Below are 17,964 nucleotides of genomic sequence, written 5' to 3' on the forward strand. Positions count from 1 at the left end.
ATTCGCATAAGCTCAACACAACCCATTTGTTCTATAGTGTGAGTGTCCTCCACGAGAAGAACAACTTCCTCCGTTCAGTGATGATACTTGTACTACTTCAAGGAACCAATATGAAACTAATGTACTTTCTCCGCGTCCTTGAAATGACTAAATTAGAGAAAGTAAAAGTTCACAGCTTTGAGAAATCACAACAAAAGAATTTCAATTTGAGGCAACAATGAAAAAGTAATGTGGTTTATCCAAGATCAATTCGTCTGCATTTCTTTCATTCTCCAATGAAGTTGGCAAAGATTTGGAGCGAATTTATGAATTCTGGAAGATCAAAATAAACTTACAGAAAGGATGAAGTACAAATAAACTTACATTTAGGGGGTTAAAGAGGAGCTGACCCATAGAAAACTACCTCTGCTGGCCCCGTCATGTATATATGGTTGTCTTTCTCACTCCACTCAATGTCAAGTGGTCCACCAGGCAGATCAACAGTACAACGCTGCTTTGGTAACGGGGAAGAGCAATGATCAAAGGAGCAATCAGTAACGCAACAAATGGGAAAGACGGTCACACATACTTGACATGATTTTGGTTTTTTCCAGCATTAAAACCCAAAAGTAATCAACTTCTTACCCTTGCAGCACGACCCTCAAGCACTGCTGCAACAACAACGGCACAAGCTCCTGTCCCACAGGCTAGTGTCTCGCCTATACTCGAAAAGGGATAAATTCACAGTTACATTTAGCAAGTAACGGCACCAATCTAATACATCAAATTATTTGTAAGGTGAAGGTTTCCTTTTTGTTCAGAAAACAAACCTGCACCACGTTCCCAGACACGCATTTTAAGGTGTGTTGGGGAGAAAACTTGAACAAATTCTGCAAATCAACCAAATATGTCAATGTTTACCCAAAAGATGCAAGAAAGGAGTTCATGAAATAATAACAAATGAAACACCACGACCATAAACACACATTTGGTAATCCTTCTTTATCTGCATCAAAGAGCAGCAAGTGCTTGAAACACAAAAATCGAGTGCACTCTTAAATCTTAATCAGGAAGCTACATTTTAAACACAGATGACAAACTTAAAGATTGCATCACCCTACACCTATAATGATACTGGAAGTGCACCTAAAGCCCTTAATTGCCAGACAAAAAAACTGCTGTTGGATAATGCATGCCAAATGACAAGCACTCAGTCACTTTACATAAGAAATGTTAATCCGGTAAATAAACCATGAACGGCTTGTCAACCGAACTGATTAACCAAAAACAGAACCTTTATTTTGGCTAACGTGCAGTCTTCATCTCTTTCCAAAGCCACATTATATAATGTAGACCAGTTCTACTACATTTAGTACATTTCCAAATACTGAAATTGCATTTTCGTTTAAAAACCCCCAAAGTAACAAACAATAACGTACACTGTAGACAAGTTGCATCCTTATATTTCATTTATATTCTCCCTCAAATTTTTTGTTTATTGTTTACTCTTGTTTCCGTTTACTTTTAACCTACTTTTAGTTACTTCTCGTTTCACCTTCCTTTATCTTCCTTTCCCCTCTTCCCATCCTTTTTTCTTCCTTCCAACACCATCTCAATTTTTTCAGTTTGTTCTAGTTATAAATATTGCATTTAATTGTTACTTTTATTTCCACTTAAGCATCGTGAGCCTATAATATTTTTTAACTAGCTTCTATTAGTTGAAAAGTGTCCAATTACTGTTTTCCACTCCATAAATCAGCTTATTACCCTCAACAGAGTTGCAGACACCACCACGTGCTATTACAATTACTGGTCACTATGAGACCTGAATTGATTATTCTTCAATTGCCGGCATTTCTCTACCTCTCTAGTGCGAGGTTCCTCTAGTTGCATTTAGTTAGGATTTTTTATCAACATTGTTTCATCACCCTCATCTGGAAATCGCGTGATAAAGAGATAACCAATCCACCCAAAAAATAATATCAGAATCTATCATATATAAGACCTGCAGCCCACTTGAGTACCATATCCCATCAAAGTAACTACATACGATTGATATCCTCGATCTACCACTATGAAATATCCACTAGAAGTAGATAAAGTGACTCACATACCATATCCAACTCGAATGACGGATCCTCTTGCCCTCACACTGCTCAATTCCCTCATATCGAATCATCTCTAAATCCTTGAAAACATCTATCACTTTCTGAAATTGAACACCAGAAGCAGCAACTTGAGAAACTCCCATGCGAATAAAAATAATCAACCCTTTGAGAAACATTCTCACTCTCTCAGCCTCGGTAGGAAGTTACATTGAAGCGTGTCTAACCAAGACATAGAATCTAACCTCATACTTGTCACTGTTATTTCCTCTTGTTGCAAACCCTCAAGTTCAGCCCTCTTATACTCCCTCTCATTGAGTGGAACAAACCACCTGAGTAAACAGAGTCCATGAGAGTGGAGATGGTCTAGTTGGCCAACTAATATGTAATATCTCCACCACTACTTGATAGGGCCAATATTATGAAACGATGTGTGGTTAACTCCATGGGACTCCACTAATCAAAGATTGTGCAACCCCTCATAACAAGTGATATAAATTTATACACATTCTCACTGAAGATACTAGTATATGTTGGAGGATTCATCATCCTGAACCCTTCAAACACTTTCTGCTCATCGACGGTCATGATAGGCCTATTATCAAACGTAGTGCAACACAACCTCTAACTTGACCTCACTCCTGCATCTACCTCATTCAATAAACCTAGCAGTGGGTGGGTGTACAAGCTCTTGATCACGAATGCACGAGTCCTCATCATTTGTGAGAGAATGAGACAACAAGAATACAATTTCAACAAAGTCAAGTGCGCACGATAAGGAATGAAAGGATAGAAGTTTCCTAAATGTCTTATAGCCTCTCAAAGATAAGTATGGACGTCATAATACCGATCCGCAAGACTCTACTAGCCATTGCTCTTATACTCGTGAGACCGATGAACCTAGTGCTCTGATACCAAATTGTCATGACCCAAAATTTACATGTCGTGATGGCACCTATGTTCCCAACCGATAGGTAAGCCAACCCACTAGTTTTACCAATTTAACTAAATAATTAAGGTGAAAAGATAAACAAGTAGAATACCTCAAACACTAAGTCATTCATAAGTATGAAATGTGGAAAAGCTAAAATACCACCCAAAATTTTGGTGTCATAAGTACAAAAGCTTCTAAAATATGTTGCTAGTCGGAAATTAAAATGACAAGTCTAAATGTAAAAAATATCTTATCTGAATACTAAAACAACAAAATAAATAATAAGATAGAGGGAGGTGTAGGCTGCGGAACAGCCAAGCAGTTCACCACAACTCCGAGATACTCCAAGCTCGGACTCAAAAAGCTCCACGAGGTGTGCTCGTATTCGAATTTGCACCACAAAAGAGTGCAACAAGTGTAGTATGAGTACGAAATCACGTGTACTCAGCATGTCTCATAGATAGACAACGATAAAGTAGTGACAGGAGTATATAAGAAAATTATCCTGTAATTTTACAAGTCTACATTATACTTATAAGTCAAGTTTCATCAAATAGGGATAATCAAAGGTCACGTAATGTCCAACCACCAATTAAACACATAATCAAATAAGAATAAACGATGTAATGCAATACCATGAAATGGATATGCCTCAGATGCCAAGTACTCTCTCAACCGTATATACACGATACTTCCCAAAAATACATCGAGAGTTCGTAACCCATGGGGGACTCGCGAGGTCCATATACCAACATGGACGATCTTCACGTGTCTGCGCGAACAATCTCAATGCACTATCATAAAATCCCAACTCGGATAGTCTCCACGTGCCCAACTTATAATCACAAAATCGAACAATCCAAGCTCCACGTGCCCAATTTATACTCAATCTCATGTGTACAATATGATATCAATAACAGGGGACAATGATGCATTTCAATCAATCAATTATCGGTATGACATATAATCACCTCAACTATCACAAATATACGGGTTCAATAAAGAAACACAACAATACAAAAGAACCCAAGTCAATAATACATTAGCTAATGCTCATATGTTTTGGCATTCTCGAATTACAATATGTCATTCTATAGTAATAAACTTTCCCTTTATAACATCGGCACTCATACCAATGTCCGTCACACCATTGGTACAAAACCCCATCTTTCGTTCTTACCCATTGTCTATTCCATTTTTAATCTTTAATTAGAAAAACAGCCTTCAACAAAGTTTGAAAGTCTTAATATACCTTGAATGTCGAACACTTGTCACGAATCCTTAAGATTTCGCCTATCCCTTTCGTAAAGCTTCAGAATGTTCGCAATCTACCAGATAGTCATTATTCGTAACTAAACAAGTCCGTAGACACTCATATTACTATATGTCTTATCCTAAACCCACAAACTCACCCAAATCTAAAAGCAATTTTCTAGACCTCAAAGCCTAGGGTTAAGTCTTAATTCCTCCAAATAATATAACTCTAATGGTATTTATATAATACAATACACCTAATATTTAATTACATATACCAATATATCAAATTAGGTGTATTGTATAAATACCATTAGAGTTATATGATTTGGAGGAATTAAGACTTAACCCTAGGCTTGAGGTCTAGGAAATTGCTAATAGATTTGGGTGAGTTTGTGGGTTTAGGATAGACATATAGTAATATGAGTGTCTACAGACTTGTTTACTTAATAATAACTATTTGATAGATTGGGAACATTCTGAAGCTTTACAAAAGGGAAAGGTGAAATCTTGAGGATTCGTGACACGTGTTCGGCATTCAAGGTATGTTAAGACTTTCAGACTTCGTTGAAGGACGTTTTTCTAATTAAAGATTAAAAATGGAATAGACAATGGATAAGGGCGAAAGGTGACGAGCATTGGTACGAGTATCGATGTTACAAATGGAAAGTTTATTACTATCGAATGTCGGATTGTAATATGAGAATGCCAAAGCATATGTGCATTAGCTGATGTATTATTGACTTGGGTTCTTTTGTGTTGTTGTGTTTCGTTATTGAACCCATATATTTGTGATAGTTGAGGTGAGTATATGTCATACCAATATTTGATTGATTGAAATGCATCATCATCCCCTGTTATTGATATCATATTGAACACATGTATTGATATGAGATTGAGTATAAGTTAGGCACGTGGAGATCGTCCGTGCCGAAGATTGTTCAATTTTATGATTATAAGTTGGGCACGTGGAGATCGTCCGTGTTGGGATTGTTTGATTTTATGATAGTGCGTTGCGATCGTCCGCACAGACACGTGGAGATCATCAGTGTCGGTATATGGACCTTGCGAGTCCCCATGGTTCACGAACTCTCAATGTATTTCAAAGAGGTATCGTGTATATACGGTAGAGTCAGTACTTGGCATCTTAGGCATATCATTTCATGGTGTTGCATTGCATTGCATCTCATTACATCGTTTATTCTTATTTGATTATGTGCTTAATTGGTGATTAACATTACGTGACCTTTGATTATATCCCTATTTGATGAAACTTGACTGATAAGTATAATGTAGACTTGTAAAATTAAAGGATGATTTTCTTATATACCCTTGTCACTACTTTTTCTTCGTTGGTCTATGAGACATGCTGAGTATACGTGGTTTCATACTCATACTACACTTGTTGCACTCTTTTGTGGTGTAGATTTGATTCCGAATACGAGCACACCTCGTGAAGCTTTTTGAGTCCGAGCTTGGAGTATCTTGGAGTTGTGGTGAGCTGCTTGGCTATTCCGCAGCCCACGCCTCCCTCTATCTTATTAGTTATTTTGTTGTTTTAGTATCCAAACAAGATATTTCTTACATTTAGACTTGTCATTTTAGTTTCAGACTTGCACCGTATTTTAGAAGCTCTTGTACTTATGACACCAAAATCTTGGGTGGCATTTTAATTTTTCTGCATTTCATACTTATGAAAGACTTAGTGTTTGAGGTATTATATTTGTTGTTTATCTTTTCACCTTAATTATTTAGTTAAATTGGTAAAACTAGTGAGTTGGCTTACCTATTGGTTGGGAACATAGGTGCCATCACGACATGTAAATTTTGGGTCGTTAGTGCGAGGTTCCTCTAGTTGCATTTAGTTAGGATTTTTTATCAACATTGTTTCATCACCCTCTTCTGGATTCACTTCATACCATATACAACGAGTCAAAGGTACCCAATTATAAATAGTGTACATCTTGCTAGACACTACTTACGTATGACATGGGTTTCTGAATGATCCATATCAAACCTTTTGACAGGCTGATATTATTCCTTCAGTCGAGCAATTATTGGCAAGGACAGAAATATAGGTATGCTGCCAAAATTAGCCGCCATGCATATGACCAATATTTTTCAGGTGTCGTACTTCCTAATGTTGGTCTACGAAGGCTATGGAAGATTAATTTTAGGAATTTTCAACCTTCCATTTCCTTTCTAGGGAAATTCCAAGGGGTACATAGAAATCTTTAACTTTTTGGAATGAGCAGGAGATAACTATATTCTTGAAATATAACTTCTCGAAACTCATGCAGACCATGGGCCAGATTTCTTGGACTCAGACATACGCAAGGTGCTACAGCCATGGTTTCCTTTGCTGCAGCGCCTCCTGAAGAGATTTTCAAACTTCTAGTTCATTTCTAGGCAAATTCCAACAGTATAAATAGGACAATCCATCATTTTGGAAAGAACTTTTGGCATAAGGAGGGAAAAAAGAGAAGTTGGAGTCAAGGCCTTATCATTTCATCACCCTAAGGAAGTTCTACCTAATAGCAAAGCCAAAAGGAAAAAGAAAAGGAAAGTGCAGATCAATGAGTTATGATGAATTCGGTTGGCAAAGTTCAGAATCAGTGTACGACTCTGGTAACAAGCTTGAACAATGTGATCTATGTGAAACCAAATTCTGCTTTCTCACAACTACTATTGGATTAGGGAGATTTTCAAATGAAATATCATGCTAATATCTTGGTCTGCAGTTCAAATACTTTTTGAAGAAAATATAACAAGGCTGACATGAAGATCAACTCCTGCATCAATAAAGATATTAAGTTTCTTCATGCTAAGATTTAAACGGACCTGTGTTAGTGCGAGCAGGAAACATCTCATGATGTTCAAACTTTGGACCAATGTCTGCTAATTTTAGTTCATCTACTTGCAACTCCTGTTGCATGATAAGCAGAAAACGAAAGCAATTAAAACCCGATAAATGGGAGAGACATAAAGCCCTCAGTGAATTTTTTTCTATTTCTGCACAAGCAGATGTTTACTGTTAAATAATGAATCAGATAACCACTAAATTGAAACAGGAAACAGAATGACTAGTATTCATAGGAAAAAGATGATATAAATATCCTATGAAATACCTTACTCCATTTCATCTTAAGAATATAATAGAATGATTGACCTGTTATCTTAAAATAAAACATGGCATATTTTAAGAGGCTGTTTTTACAGAGAAAATAGCTTGGTACAATGTTTAGCACTCTCATGTTCAACTTACAATCCAAAATATAAGGTAAAGAGGACAAGGCATTAGGCATGGACAAAAGAATTGCGTGAAATAAGAGAAGTTATCCATTCTTTTCATAGGCTAGAGTCCTGAGCCTTTTAGAGATAACGGAATATCTTATTATCCCTATACAACAAGAGTTCATATCAACTGTAGCGCCACTGCCTTTGATTCCACAAGAATTGCAACAAATAGCACTAAACCAAAGAAAATACCTGGCTTTGTGCTGTACCAAAAGTGACACAATGGGGATTCCCCATGCTAACACAGGTTACATTCCATGTGCTTCCATCTACATCTAGACTTGATTTAACGACAGATTGATCTCTGTTAGGGGGTAGTTTAGTGGGCACATCTGCTGCCTTTAGAATGGGCTCACCCATGTCAACCCTAACCTGAAATTAGAAACAACTATAAAGTTTTTTTTTTTTAAAAAAAAAAAGGAAACCATGTGATTGCCTTCCCAATTAATTCAAAATAATCTGACATCAAACTTCAGTGACTTCAGTGTTGAATGCCTAACAGCATGCAGCTCCTTCAATCAATCAACTAACTAAGTGGCAATCTCAATCTAGTTGGGGCACCTATATGATCTTTTTGAGAAAGAGGTGTGCTATATGATCTGATGTATCCTTTTGCTCTATCCATGCAATAGAGCCCTAAATCTAGCAAAATGGCTGAGAAAAATGGAATTTACCTTTCCATCATCTTGGATTTCAGGAACAATAAGTCCAGCCCCTGTATGTATGGTGAAACTACAAAAAGAGATGACAGTCAGTCAGCCAGACTAATAAGGAAATCAAATTCACTAGATGCCATAATACTATTATTGAATTTAACAAAATACCAAGATTGGTGAGCCACAACAATCAAATCGATAGTTATTCAATCAATTAGTCCTACCAACCAGGATCAGATTAAGTGTACTGAACAACAAAGTGATGATTCTTATCACTGTTCAATTCATGCAGAGATCTGATGGTCATATTCACACAAGTGTTAAATTTCAGCTGTCCCAAGATGCATTTATATCCTGAATAATGGCATATTAAAACAGCAAACCATCCAAGCCACTAGAATATGTTCAGTTATACAGATATTGAAACACCAACCAAATAGCATATGGTGCTTAGGATCTCTATGTAGAGCTTTTCATGATGCCACTTCAAATAATAAGTAGCACAAATATTATATAAAGAGGGAACCTTAAGCAGAAAAAGAATTGAAAAAGAAAAAACTAACTATGTTGCCTGGCAGTACAAAATTCTCAGACGTGAATGGCATGATCATTATGGAAGCAGTATTGATGTTCCATGATGGTTCACGATATTTGCTAATCTTAAATTCGTCAAGAAAATTCAAAATTTACCCCTCCAAAGCACCAAATAAGTAAGTTTAAAGAAGCTTCAAATTCCCCAGAAGTTTTCAATACAAAGAAACAAGTAAGTAATTCAACAAATATAAAGCAGTAAATACCAGGCAGATGTTTGAGACTCTATAAAGTAGATTACCGTACATAGAGAAACAAATAGGATATAAATACCTTTTCTTTCCATGGAAGTTCTCAAGCTCAGCTATAAATTTGGCAAGGCATCGAATTCCATTACCACACATCTGTTTGTAGACAAAAGGAAATATGTAATGAACCCATATTGTATTCAAATGGATAATTGGAATTACAAATATAAGAGTTCACCATTATAATTACTCCAAACTAGTAACAAATCTTCCAAGGGACGAAGAAGAAATAAAAAGGAAGAATGGAGGGAGTTTCCACAATTAATCTAAGCAACTAAGAAATAAAGAGACAACTTCATAGCATAAACCTTAATTGATTATTTCCCTCTTCAATATATAGGCATCTTCCCGGGGTCCCAAATGTAATTTGACATCTTCTCACATGCGTCCTCCATCTTAGTTACATTCATAACAATTCTCCCCACCTCAATAAGAACCTTGTCCTCAAGGTTCGAGTTTAGCCTAGTGAGACCAAAGTGTTGTCTTCTTCCTCTTTATAAGTGTTAACAACCCAGAGGAATTCCTTAGACGCTTCAATATCCAAAGCAACTTTCAACAACGATTCTTCGTTTTGCTTTTCAAACCAGAGGATGCATCCATGTCTAACAAGATATACATCAAGGAGTTTCTTGGGAGATGAAGATGACAGAACTAAAGGACCAACTTTGAACACCTTATGGAGCTTTGAACTGAGGGCATTGAGAATTGTTGGATCCAACTCCTCTGAGACATTATGAATTGATGGCATTGGCACCTGTACTCTGTAGTTCAAAAAGCACTCAAAGGGACTGCCACTTTCTCAACCAACTTGAATCAAATCCCTCCAGCACCCAACACAAAATCAACTTCCAGTAGCTTACATTCATTGTGGGGTGATTCTTCTAAAGATATAACCAACAACTACACATCTCTTCCCAATTTCAAAAGCATCCAACAAACACTTAATCTTGTGTTGAGAGCAAGACCACATCTTTAGTCCAATGGAAGTCCCACCAGCTTTCCCTAGCATTTCATAGAACTCATTTGGAGAAATTTTCAGACAATATCCAGCTAACATAATCTTCAACGCGATATTTGTTGCCTGCAACTCACTTTCGACAAAATCAGCAGCTGCACAAATATGCGAAAAGATTGCTTCTTGTAGCATTTTCATACTCTCCATCTGCTCGCTGATTGCAATAATTATTTTGTCAATATCCTCAATAGTCGGAGCCTTCTGCCCGACTTCCCTTGCAGCTGATGTAGTTCCCAAAGCATCAATAATAGTGTTGTTGTGGTGTTTGCACCTTCTAACTGTAACATTTGATCACAGAGAGGCAAATGGCAACTTTCAAGCTGGTCAACTTGCTGTTCATAGAGCATTTGCTTTCGTGAATATGGTATAGTAGCTCTTTTGTTTTGTTCACCAATAAAAGCTTTTGCTGTTTCAACCTCCGGGCAATCTTAAAACTGTCTTTTTCTCAAGCATCATTCCATCTTGGATCCACGAGTGATCAAACTTGTGAATTGGAAATATGAGATGAAATTGCTTGAACCAACCAAGTTTCACGCTAACCTTGTCATCAGAAAAGATGTGGCTGCTCCTTTTTAAAATGATTGTAACTGGATATCCTAATGACATTAACCCACAAAAGAGTCAAATACAAATCTCAAAAATGATCGATAAGACTACTACTGAGCAGTTGTCAATCCATTCAACAATTGAGTGACCACTAGACAGATGAAGGCACTGGTTAAGATCAGCAGGTGGAGCTGGTCTAAAAATACTACTGTTCCATTTCTCAGATTGAGGGTCATCATTCAGAACAACATGGACAAAGCTTATATCAGAATTCATGGTTACACCAGCTCCTTGATTCATATCATCGCTGCAAGACCGTTTGGGGTTACCCAAATGTCCAAATACTGTTCTTGCACATTGTTTTTTCACAAAAATATGCAATACTTGCTCAGCAGAGAAGACAATAAGCCCGGGCCAATTGCCACTTTGCAAAACCCCTGCTGTTAGATTGATCTCGACATTAGATTTATACCACAAATAAACAGGCACCTCTCCTGTGGTATTTAGCTGCTCCAACAACCCAAGCACAGTAAAACTACTGTCTCCATGTGAGGAAGCAACTGCAGTGTAGGGCTTCCAGGACAAGTTGAAGTTGCAAAAATAGAAGTACTGGAGGAAGTCATATGCATCAATATACTTCTCTAATGCACAGGGTGAAACAGACCCAACAGCATGGTTAGCAGATATGCAAGGATATTCAATATATGTAACACTGATATCTTAACACATGTCACAAAGAAAAATGACAACATCATGTTCTTCTGAAGTCCTTTTTATATTTTCTTGCCACCAAACAAGGAAAGCAAGGGCATGACTAAAGGAAATTCAACAAAAGTAAGGAATCAGAAAGATAGAGAGAGAGGGAGACAGAATGGACAGCAAGATACATTTCAACACGTTCTATCATTCTCTCAATCATAGATGTGCAAACACAAAGACACCATGTTTAGAGGTCAAATAGGTCAGATTACTTCTTCCCGAGACAGATGCAATCAATTCTAGAGTCAAAGAACAGGTGATGTTACCTCTGGCTCACTTCCGTCTGAATTGAAGATTCTCATGGTATAATCAGTGCCATGGACACCCGGCATTGCAAATATTACCCCATCCGCACCAATACCGAAGTTTCTATCACACAGTTTCACAGCTTGATCAGGACTGACCTTAGGTTCTGTTGTATCTCTATTGTCAACCTACTCAAAACAAGCATATAAAGGATAAGCATCTAATCAAAGAACCATGGCTCTTTCCCACCCATACTTTTATGTGTATTTCCCCAAATGTCAAAATTCCAGGTATAGACTGCTATTTGTGATTCATAAACATAGGATTTTGGTCTCAAGACCTTAACTATTGTGAGCTTAATCAAATAAACAAAAAACCCAACTTTCAACATTGTAAACTGTCAATTGTTTATTAAAAACCAGCAATATTCCAGCAAAAACTGAAAGTTTTCTTCCGCAAGATTGCATTTTTTTCAAAGACTAAACTCTAAACAAGTCATCACTAGGGTAAAAATCCATCCTTTTTACATGTTATTGAAAAAGAAGCAGCATTTTAGCATATTGCGAAGACAGGAAAAGAGAACGGCAAGAAAGATAAGGCAATTCAAGATACAGGGAAAAAAAAAAGAAGTTCCAAGATGTATAAAAGTGAGATAATTTCACTGTATTCAAATTAAAAGGCACGAGAAAGATACTTAAATACTCCCTTAGTTCCAATTTATATGCAACTCTGCTCATTTTTGAATGTCTATAAGAGTTCTACATCATTCTATTGTTACTATTACATACAACTTTCAAAAATTCAAATTCCTTTAACTATTAAATTTTAAAGTTAACTTTAAAGTCATGCTTTCTGTATCAAACAAATTTTACAACTAAAAACTAATTTTCCAATTATTTTCTTCCACTACTATCATACCCAAGGAAAATTAACATCTTAAACTTTGTATTATTGTCGTAGGGGAGGGATTGACCTTTCTAACGCATATTCAGTCGTACCGGCATGGCCCCACTGATTTGTTTTCGATCGGAGCATCAAGCAGCGCAACCGGGTTCTACTTGACTAAACCCGTGCTCCTCCAAGGAGAGAGTTTGCTTTACCCAATTCAAATTCCTTTAACTATTAAATTTTAAAGTTAACTTTAAAGTCATGCTTTCTGTAGCAAACAAATTTTACAACTAAAAACTAACTTTTCAATTATTTTCTTCCACTACTATCATACCCAAGGAAAATTAACATCTTAAACTTTGTATTATGTCAAACACCATCATCTTAAACTTTGTACCAAAAGATTTCAATAGATAAACTGTGAATTTGATCATTAGTGGAACTAGTATTAAAGGGAGAACAAATTAGTAAAATGTGGAGAGAAAAAACGATAGCTGGAAACCAATGCAGCAAGTTTCATCTTTTTACTTGCAAATTCCTCGTAACTTAGAAAAAGCTATATTCGATATTGAGCATTGTGTATGTATTACCAATATGAAGTCGTTGCCCAGGCCATGGTACTTGACAAAGTGAACAAAGTCGCTTTCTTTACGATCAAGGAAAGAAGCCGAAGAGCTATTCTCCGGAACTTCGATTTTCATTGATGATACCGCAGAAATCCGGAAACTAGGGCACTGTATGGCGGTGAATTTGAGCTTGTTCGATTGTAAAGTGAATGGAGAAGAGATTCGATTGGGATTAGCGGAAAGGGAAGAAAGAGACCGGCGGTTTGGGGTTGTGAGAGGCACTGTAATGGCGGCGGCTATCGCCATTGAAGCAGTTGGTCAGCTCTTACAGTCAGGTGACGCTAAAAAAAAGTGTAAGAGTTTGTGAGGTAATTTTCATATATATATATATTCTAAATTATTATGTAAGTATTATTTTTTAATTCTCATAAAAAAAAACTTGAAGTGTTTTAACTTTTCTATTATATTTTAATTTGGATTTTTTTAATTCTATATACTTGAGTTATTAATTCATTTTAAAAATAACAATTAACAACTTTGCATTTAAAATGTTAGAAAAATAGGCAACAAATTATGTAGGCGTGATTTTTATAATATCAATTTTGAAGGCCCTCTCATTAAAATTTGATTTTAAGCCACTAATTCGACATTTCCTATGATACATTCACGTTTTACTCGATTATCTTTTCTGTATCTGCCGGTATATATAAGAATCCGACGTTCAACTTTTAGATGCTTTACCCAAATTGATACAAATGCATTTCAGTTGTTCGATGAATTGCCTAAACAAGATGTAGCATCGGCTACATCTTTGATTAGCCGTTTTGCTCAATTGAATCAACACAAGAAAGCAATGACTATCTTCTCAAGAATGTTTGAGCTGAATATCAGACCGAATGAGTTCACATTTGGTGTTGTAATTCACTCATCTGTTGTTCTCAATGACCCAAATTTAGGAAAGCAATTTCATGTTGTTTCAATGAAAATTGGTCTTAACTCGAATGTTTATGTGGGTAGTGCGCTTTTGGATCTTTATGTAAAGCTAAGCAGCATTGAAGAAGCTCTGGTTGTTTTTGAGGATACCCATGAACCAAATGTGGTTTCTTACACAACTTTATTATGTGGGTATCTTAAAGAACAGAGGTTTGATGAAGCAATGGAAATTTTTCGGATAATTCCGGAGAGAAATGTTGTTTCTTGGAATGCTATGATTAGTGGGTATAGCAAGAAAGGATGTAACGAAGAGGCTGTTAATCTTTTTATTGAGATGTTGAGACGAGGTTTCATACCTGATCAATCTACGTTCCCTTCTTTGTTAAGTGCAGCTGCAAATATGGCAGCATTGGGTAAGGGCAAAAGTTTCCATGCTTGTGCTGTGAAGTATTTGGGTGAGGTTGGTGTGTTTGTAGGCAATTCCCTTGTTAGCTTTTATGCAAAATGTGGGAGTTTAGAGGATTGTCTTCGCGTTTTCGATAGACTTCCTGAAAGAAATGTTGTGACTTGGAATGCTCTAATATGTGCTCATGCTCAAAATGGGAGAGGGGATGTAGCGATTGAATTGTTTAAGAGAATGGAATATATGGGAATTAAGCCAAATAGTGTTACTCTTCTCGGTTTGCTACTGGCATGTAGTCATGTTGGTCTTGTTGATGAGGCTTATTCATATTTTGAGCAGGCAAGAACTCGGGATGCTAATCTGCTGAAATCTGAGCACTATGCATGTATGGTTGATCTGCTATCGCGTTCAGGGAGGTTTCAACAAGCTGAGAAATTTATTCATGATTTGCCTTTTGATCCAGGTATAGGATTTTGGAAGGCATTGTTAGGAGGCTGTCAGATTCACTCAAACACGAAGCTAGGGAAATATGCTGCTGAAAAGGTATTGGCTCTAGAGCCCGGAGATGTTTCATCATATGTGATGCTCTCGAATGCACATTCTGCTGCTGGAAGATGGCAGAACGTGTCCATCGTAAGGAATGAAATGAGGGAAAAAGGGTTGAAGACGGTCCCTGGATGTAGTTGGGTTGAAATCAAATGCAAAATTCATGTATTTGTTACTGGAGACAAGAGACATGCCAACAAGCCTGAGATTTATGAACTTCTTGGGTACTTCCTCGAGCACGCAATGAAGAGCCAAGAAACTGATTTTCTTCGAGAATTTTGATGCACAACTCCACACTTCAATGTCCAGCAGACACAACACAAAAGGTCCCATCCACCTTGTAGGTATCAAATATCAATGAACTGTAAAGATGCATTTGAAGCTGTACTAAGTCAAGTTTCTTGAGATTGTAAGGTTTTGTTAAATCCATATGGTTGGTTACTTCTCAGCTTTGGTATTTATAAAGAATGGTTTGGTTGATAATCTGAAGTACCTGAAAGATTGGGAAAAGGGCGATCCATGTACATCTAACTGGATTGGAGTTAATTGTTTCAACAAAGCTGGAGCCAATGGCTACTTGCATGTCAAGGAACTGTATGTTATTATATTCTTCTTCTTTATACCTGAAATTGTTGCACTTGAGCAGAGGTTCTTTCGGAAACAGCCTCTCTACCTCCACAAGGTAGTGGCAAGACCTGCATATACTCTACCCTCTCCAAACCCCACTTATGGAATTTCACTTAAGTATATTGTTGTTGTTGTAATTAGGTAGATTCAAAGCCAATTTACTCTAGCAAAGTTTGGTTTGGAGTTTGAAAAACCCGAAACAACATTGCCTATGTACACCTCTACTTTGGGCCACAAAAAATACCCTTGATGTTAGAAAATCCTTGTATCTTTAATCGAGTTCCAGTGCGGTGGATTTCACGTGTAAGAATATATCAGGAAAAAGGTCTAAATTTACCCCTCTGCTTTTGGTTGTGGCAAATAAATTACCTTTCGTTATGTTTCAAGTTGGAGTTCCTCTATAGCATTAACAGCAAAAAAGGAGACTTGGTTCTTTCGATATCTGCACAACACTCCTTCAATCCAGTTAGTACATAACTAGTATCTCCAAGGGACCTGGTTCTTTTGTAGTTGTTTGTTGATCATCAAAACCAATCCAGTTAGTAGCATAAGTAGTATCCCAACAGTTTGCTAATGATAAGGGCATGAATAACTAAGTTACCTCATAAATTAGAGTAATTAGTTGACTATCTTGTATTCTTGTGTGTGCAATAGCGTTAAGCATTTCCTCCTTTGTGCAGCCGTATGATGGCTATGAATCTTTCTGGAAATTTAACACCTGTGAGTTGTTACACATATTACTGCATTGTACAGATATTTTGATATTAAGATATAGTAGAGTTTTACTGATTTTTCTATCTGTTTTGCTTATTATTATCTTTATAATTCTCTTTCTGAAAGGAATTTCATGTGGAATGATTTGACTGGGAGTATACATCAAGTCTTTGAAACTTCTGTAAGTTGAACGAAATTTGATCCATATTTTTTGGTCCCATCTTCTTGATTACCCTACATGTTTCCCCGAATGCTTTGAACCCTGAACTATTTCATCCAGGAGATCTAGATAAACATTTCGCTATAATGGAGATACACTTTATGTTGGATATAGACAGGTAGATTTATGATTTTAAGTTTGATGGTTTCAATCTTTACATTCTTGCCACTGAATCCATTACATTTTCAAAACTAGGGATTCAAAGTTTGATAGTTTTAATATTTTTGTGATTAATCTTTATAAAATTCATCGATAATCTTTGCTTGTAATATAGTAATCCTTGTCATACAATAACTGCGATGCCATTTGCAGCTCCACTGAGAAGTGAATGGGTTGAAATTTATGATGAAGTTCTGAATTTTCTTATGCAGACAACATTCCGAGATTCCAGCTTCTTATGGAAAAACATGTCATCACTAGTGAAACTGTAACTCTGTTTTGTTCTTTTCTTATCCTCTATGACTCAGCATTATAAGTTTTACATTTGAAGGACAACAATAGTAAATAATTTGTACAAACATAAGCATATACCCTACTCAAATGGAGTTGCAATGCTTCGGATTATATTGCTGAAGTCTCAGAAATTGCACATTGCGAGGAACCATTCCTGGTCTTAGTAGGGTGCAAAGTCTACACTATCTGTAAGGGGTCGTTTGGTGTGATGGATAGGGAGAGTTAATCCCGGGATAACTTTTAAGTACCCTTTATTTTCTTGTTTGGTTGGAAAGCTTGGATAACTTATCCCAGGATTAGGAATTAGTACCGGGATAAGTTATCCCTCCCATTTGGTGGTATAGTAATCCCAAGATAATTTATCCCGAGATAGAATAGGAAAATGACAACTATATCCCTTTAAACCCTTTGTATACATCATTTTTCACATTTATGTATATTTACATTATTTTTAATATCATGTATACTAATATTCATTACTTCTTATTTTTAGGATAATTATTTATATTTTTCTATTAAAAAATTACACTAACTAAATACAATTTTTATTTATGAATTTATTTGACTAATTCTTATGTTTATTTATATTTTGATTTCCCATAAATCTTCTTTCACTTTAATAAAACTTAAAAGGGAAATTCTATTTTTAAGCTAAATAAGAAAAAAGTTATATTTTTAAATACATATGATACTTACCATGAGAATGCATAAACAAAAATATTTAAGCTAAATAAAATAAATGTTTTATTTTTAAAAATAAATAATTAAAGTTTGAAAAGAAAATATTAACTAAATAAAACGAAGGGTAATTTTGTAAACAAACAACTTGTTCTTAAAATTTATGCAATATATATTGTTTTAATACAACAAACCAAACACTCAATTAGAAATAATCTTAACACAAATTTATAGCTGCTTGCTCTAGTTTTGGCAGTGTTTTAGTGCAATTTTGGTCAATTTTTTGGAGTTTTTGCTGGGTTTTTT

At 36.1% G+C, this 17,964-nt stretch overlaps 3 protein-coding genes across 5 annotated transcripts; 2 read left to right on the forward strand and 1 right to left on the reverse strand.

The window, feature by feature from the left end:
* Positions 1 to 231: 231 nt before the first annotated feature.
* LOC125871194 (diaminopimelate epimerase, chloroplastic) lies at positions 232 to 13,437 on the reverse strand. Of its 3 annotated transcripts, none has more exons than XM_049551794.1 (9): positions 13,109 to 13,437; positions 11,651 to 11,818; positions 9,090 to 9,160; positions 8,244 to 8,301; positions 7,762 to 7,941; positions 7,114 to 7,198; positions 810 to 869; positions 625 to 698; positions 232 to 490 (listed from the first exon to the last, which is right to left on the reverse strand). In XM_049551794.1, the coding sequence occupies exons 1-9, from the start codon at positions 13,388 to 13,390 to the stop codon at positions 374 to 376; spliced, it is 1,095 nt and encodes a 364-aa protein (XP_049407751.1). In that variant the 5' UTR covers positions 13,391 to 13,437; the 3' UTR covers positions 232 to 373. The 3 variants fall into 3 exon arrangements, with proteins under 3 accessions (XP_049407751.1, XP_049407752.1, XP_049407753.1); XM_049551795.1 differs by having other exon boundaries at positions 7,114 to 7,195; positions 13,109 to 13,429; XM_049551796.1 differs by lacking the exons at positions 232 to 490; positions 625 to 698; positions 810 to 869; ... (2 more) ...; positions 8,244 to 8,301; positions 9,090 to 9,160 and adding an exon at positions 10,686 to 11,198 and having other exon boundaries at positions 13,109 to 13,429.
* Positions 13,438 to 13,724: 287 nt separating this feature from the next.
* LOC125871884 (pentatricopeptide repeat-containing protein At5g42450, mitochondrial) lies at positions 13,725 to 15,303 on the forward strand. The gene has a single exon (XM_049552584.1). The coding sequence runs from the start codon at positions 13,740 to 13,742 to the stop codon at positions 15,246 to 15,248; it is 1,509 nt and encodes a 502-aa protein (XP_049408541.1). The 5' UTR covers positions 13,725 to 13,739; the 3' UTR covers positions 15,249 to 15,303.
* A 79-nt stretch (positions 15,304 to 15,382) lies between these two features.
* LOC125871885 (probable LRR receptor-like serine/threonine-protein kinase At1g06840) lies at positions 15,383 to 16,424 on the forward strand. The gene is made up of 2 exons (XM_049552585.1): positions 15,383 to 15,560; positions 16,274 to 16,424. The coding sequence occupies exons 1-2, from the start codon at positions 15,397 to 15,399 to the stop codon at positions 16,353 to 16,355; spliced, it is 246 nt and encodes an 81-aa protein (XP_049408542.1). The 5' UTR covers positions 15,383 to 15,396; the 3' UTR covers positions 16,356 to 16,424.
* The last annotated feature ends 1,540 nt before the right edge of the window (positions 16,425 to 17,964 follow it).

Source organism: Solanum stenotomum, chromosome 7 (assembly GCF_019186545.1).
Source record: "Solanum stenotomum isolate F172 chromosome 7, ASM1918654v1, whole genome shotgun sequence".
Classification (NCBI taxonomy): Eukaryota; Viridiplantae; Streptophyta; class Magnoliopsida; order Solanales; family Solanaceae; genus Solanum; species Solanum stenotomum.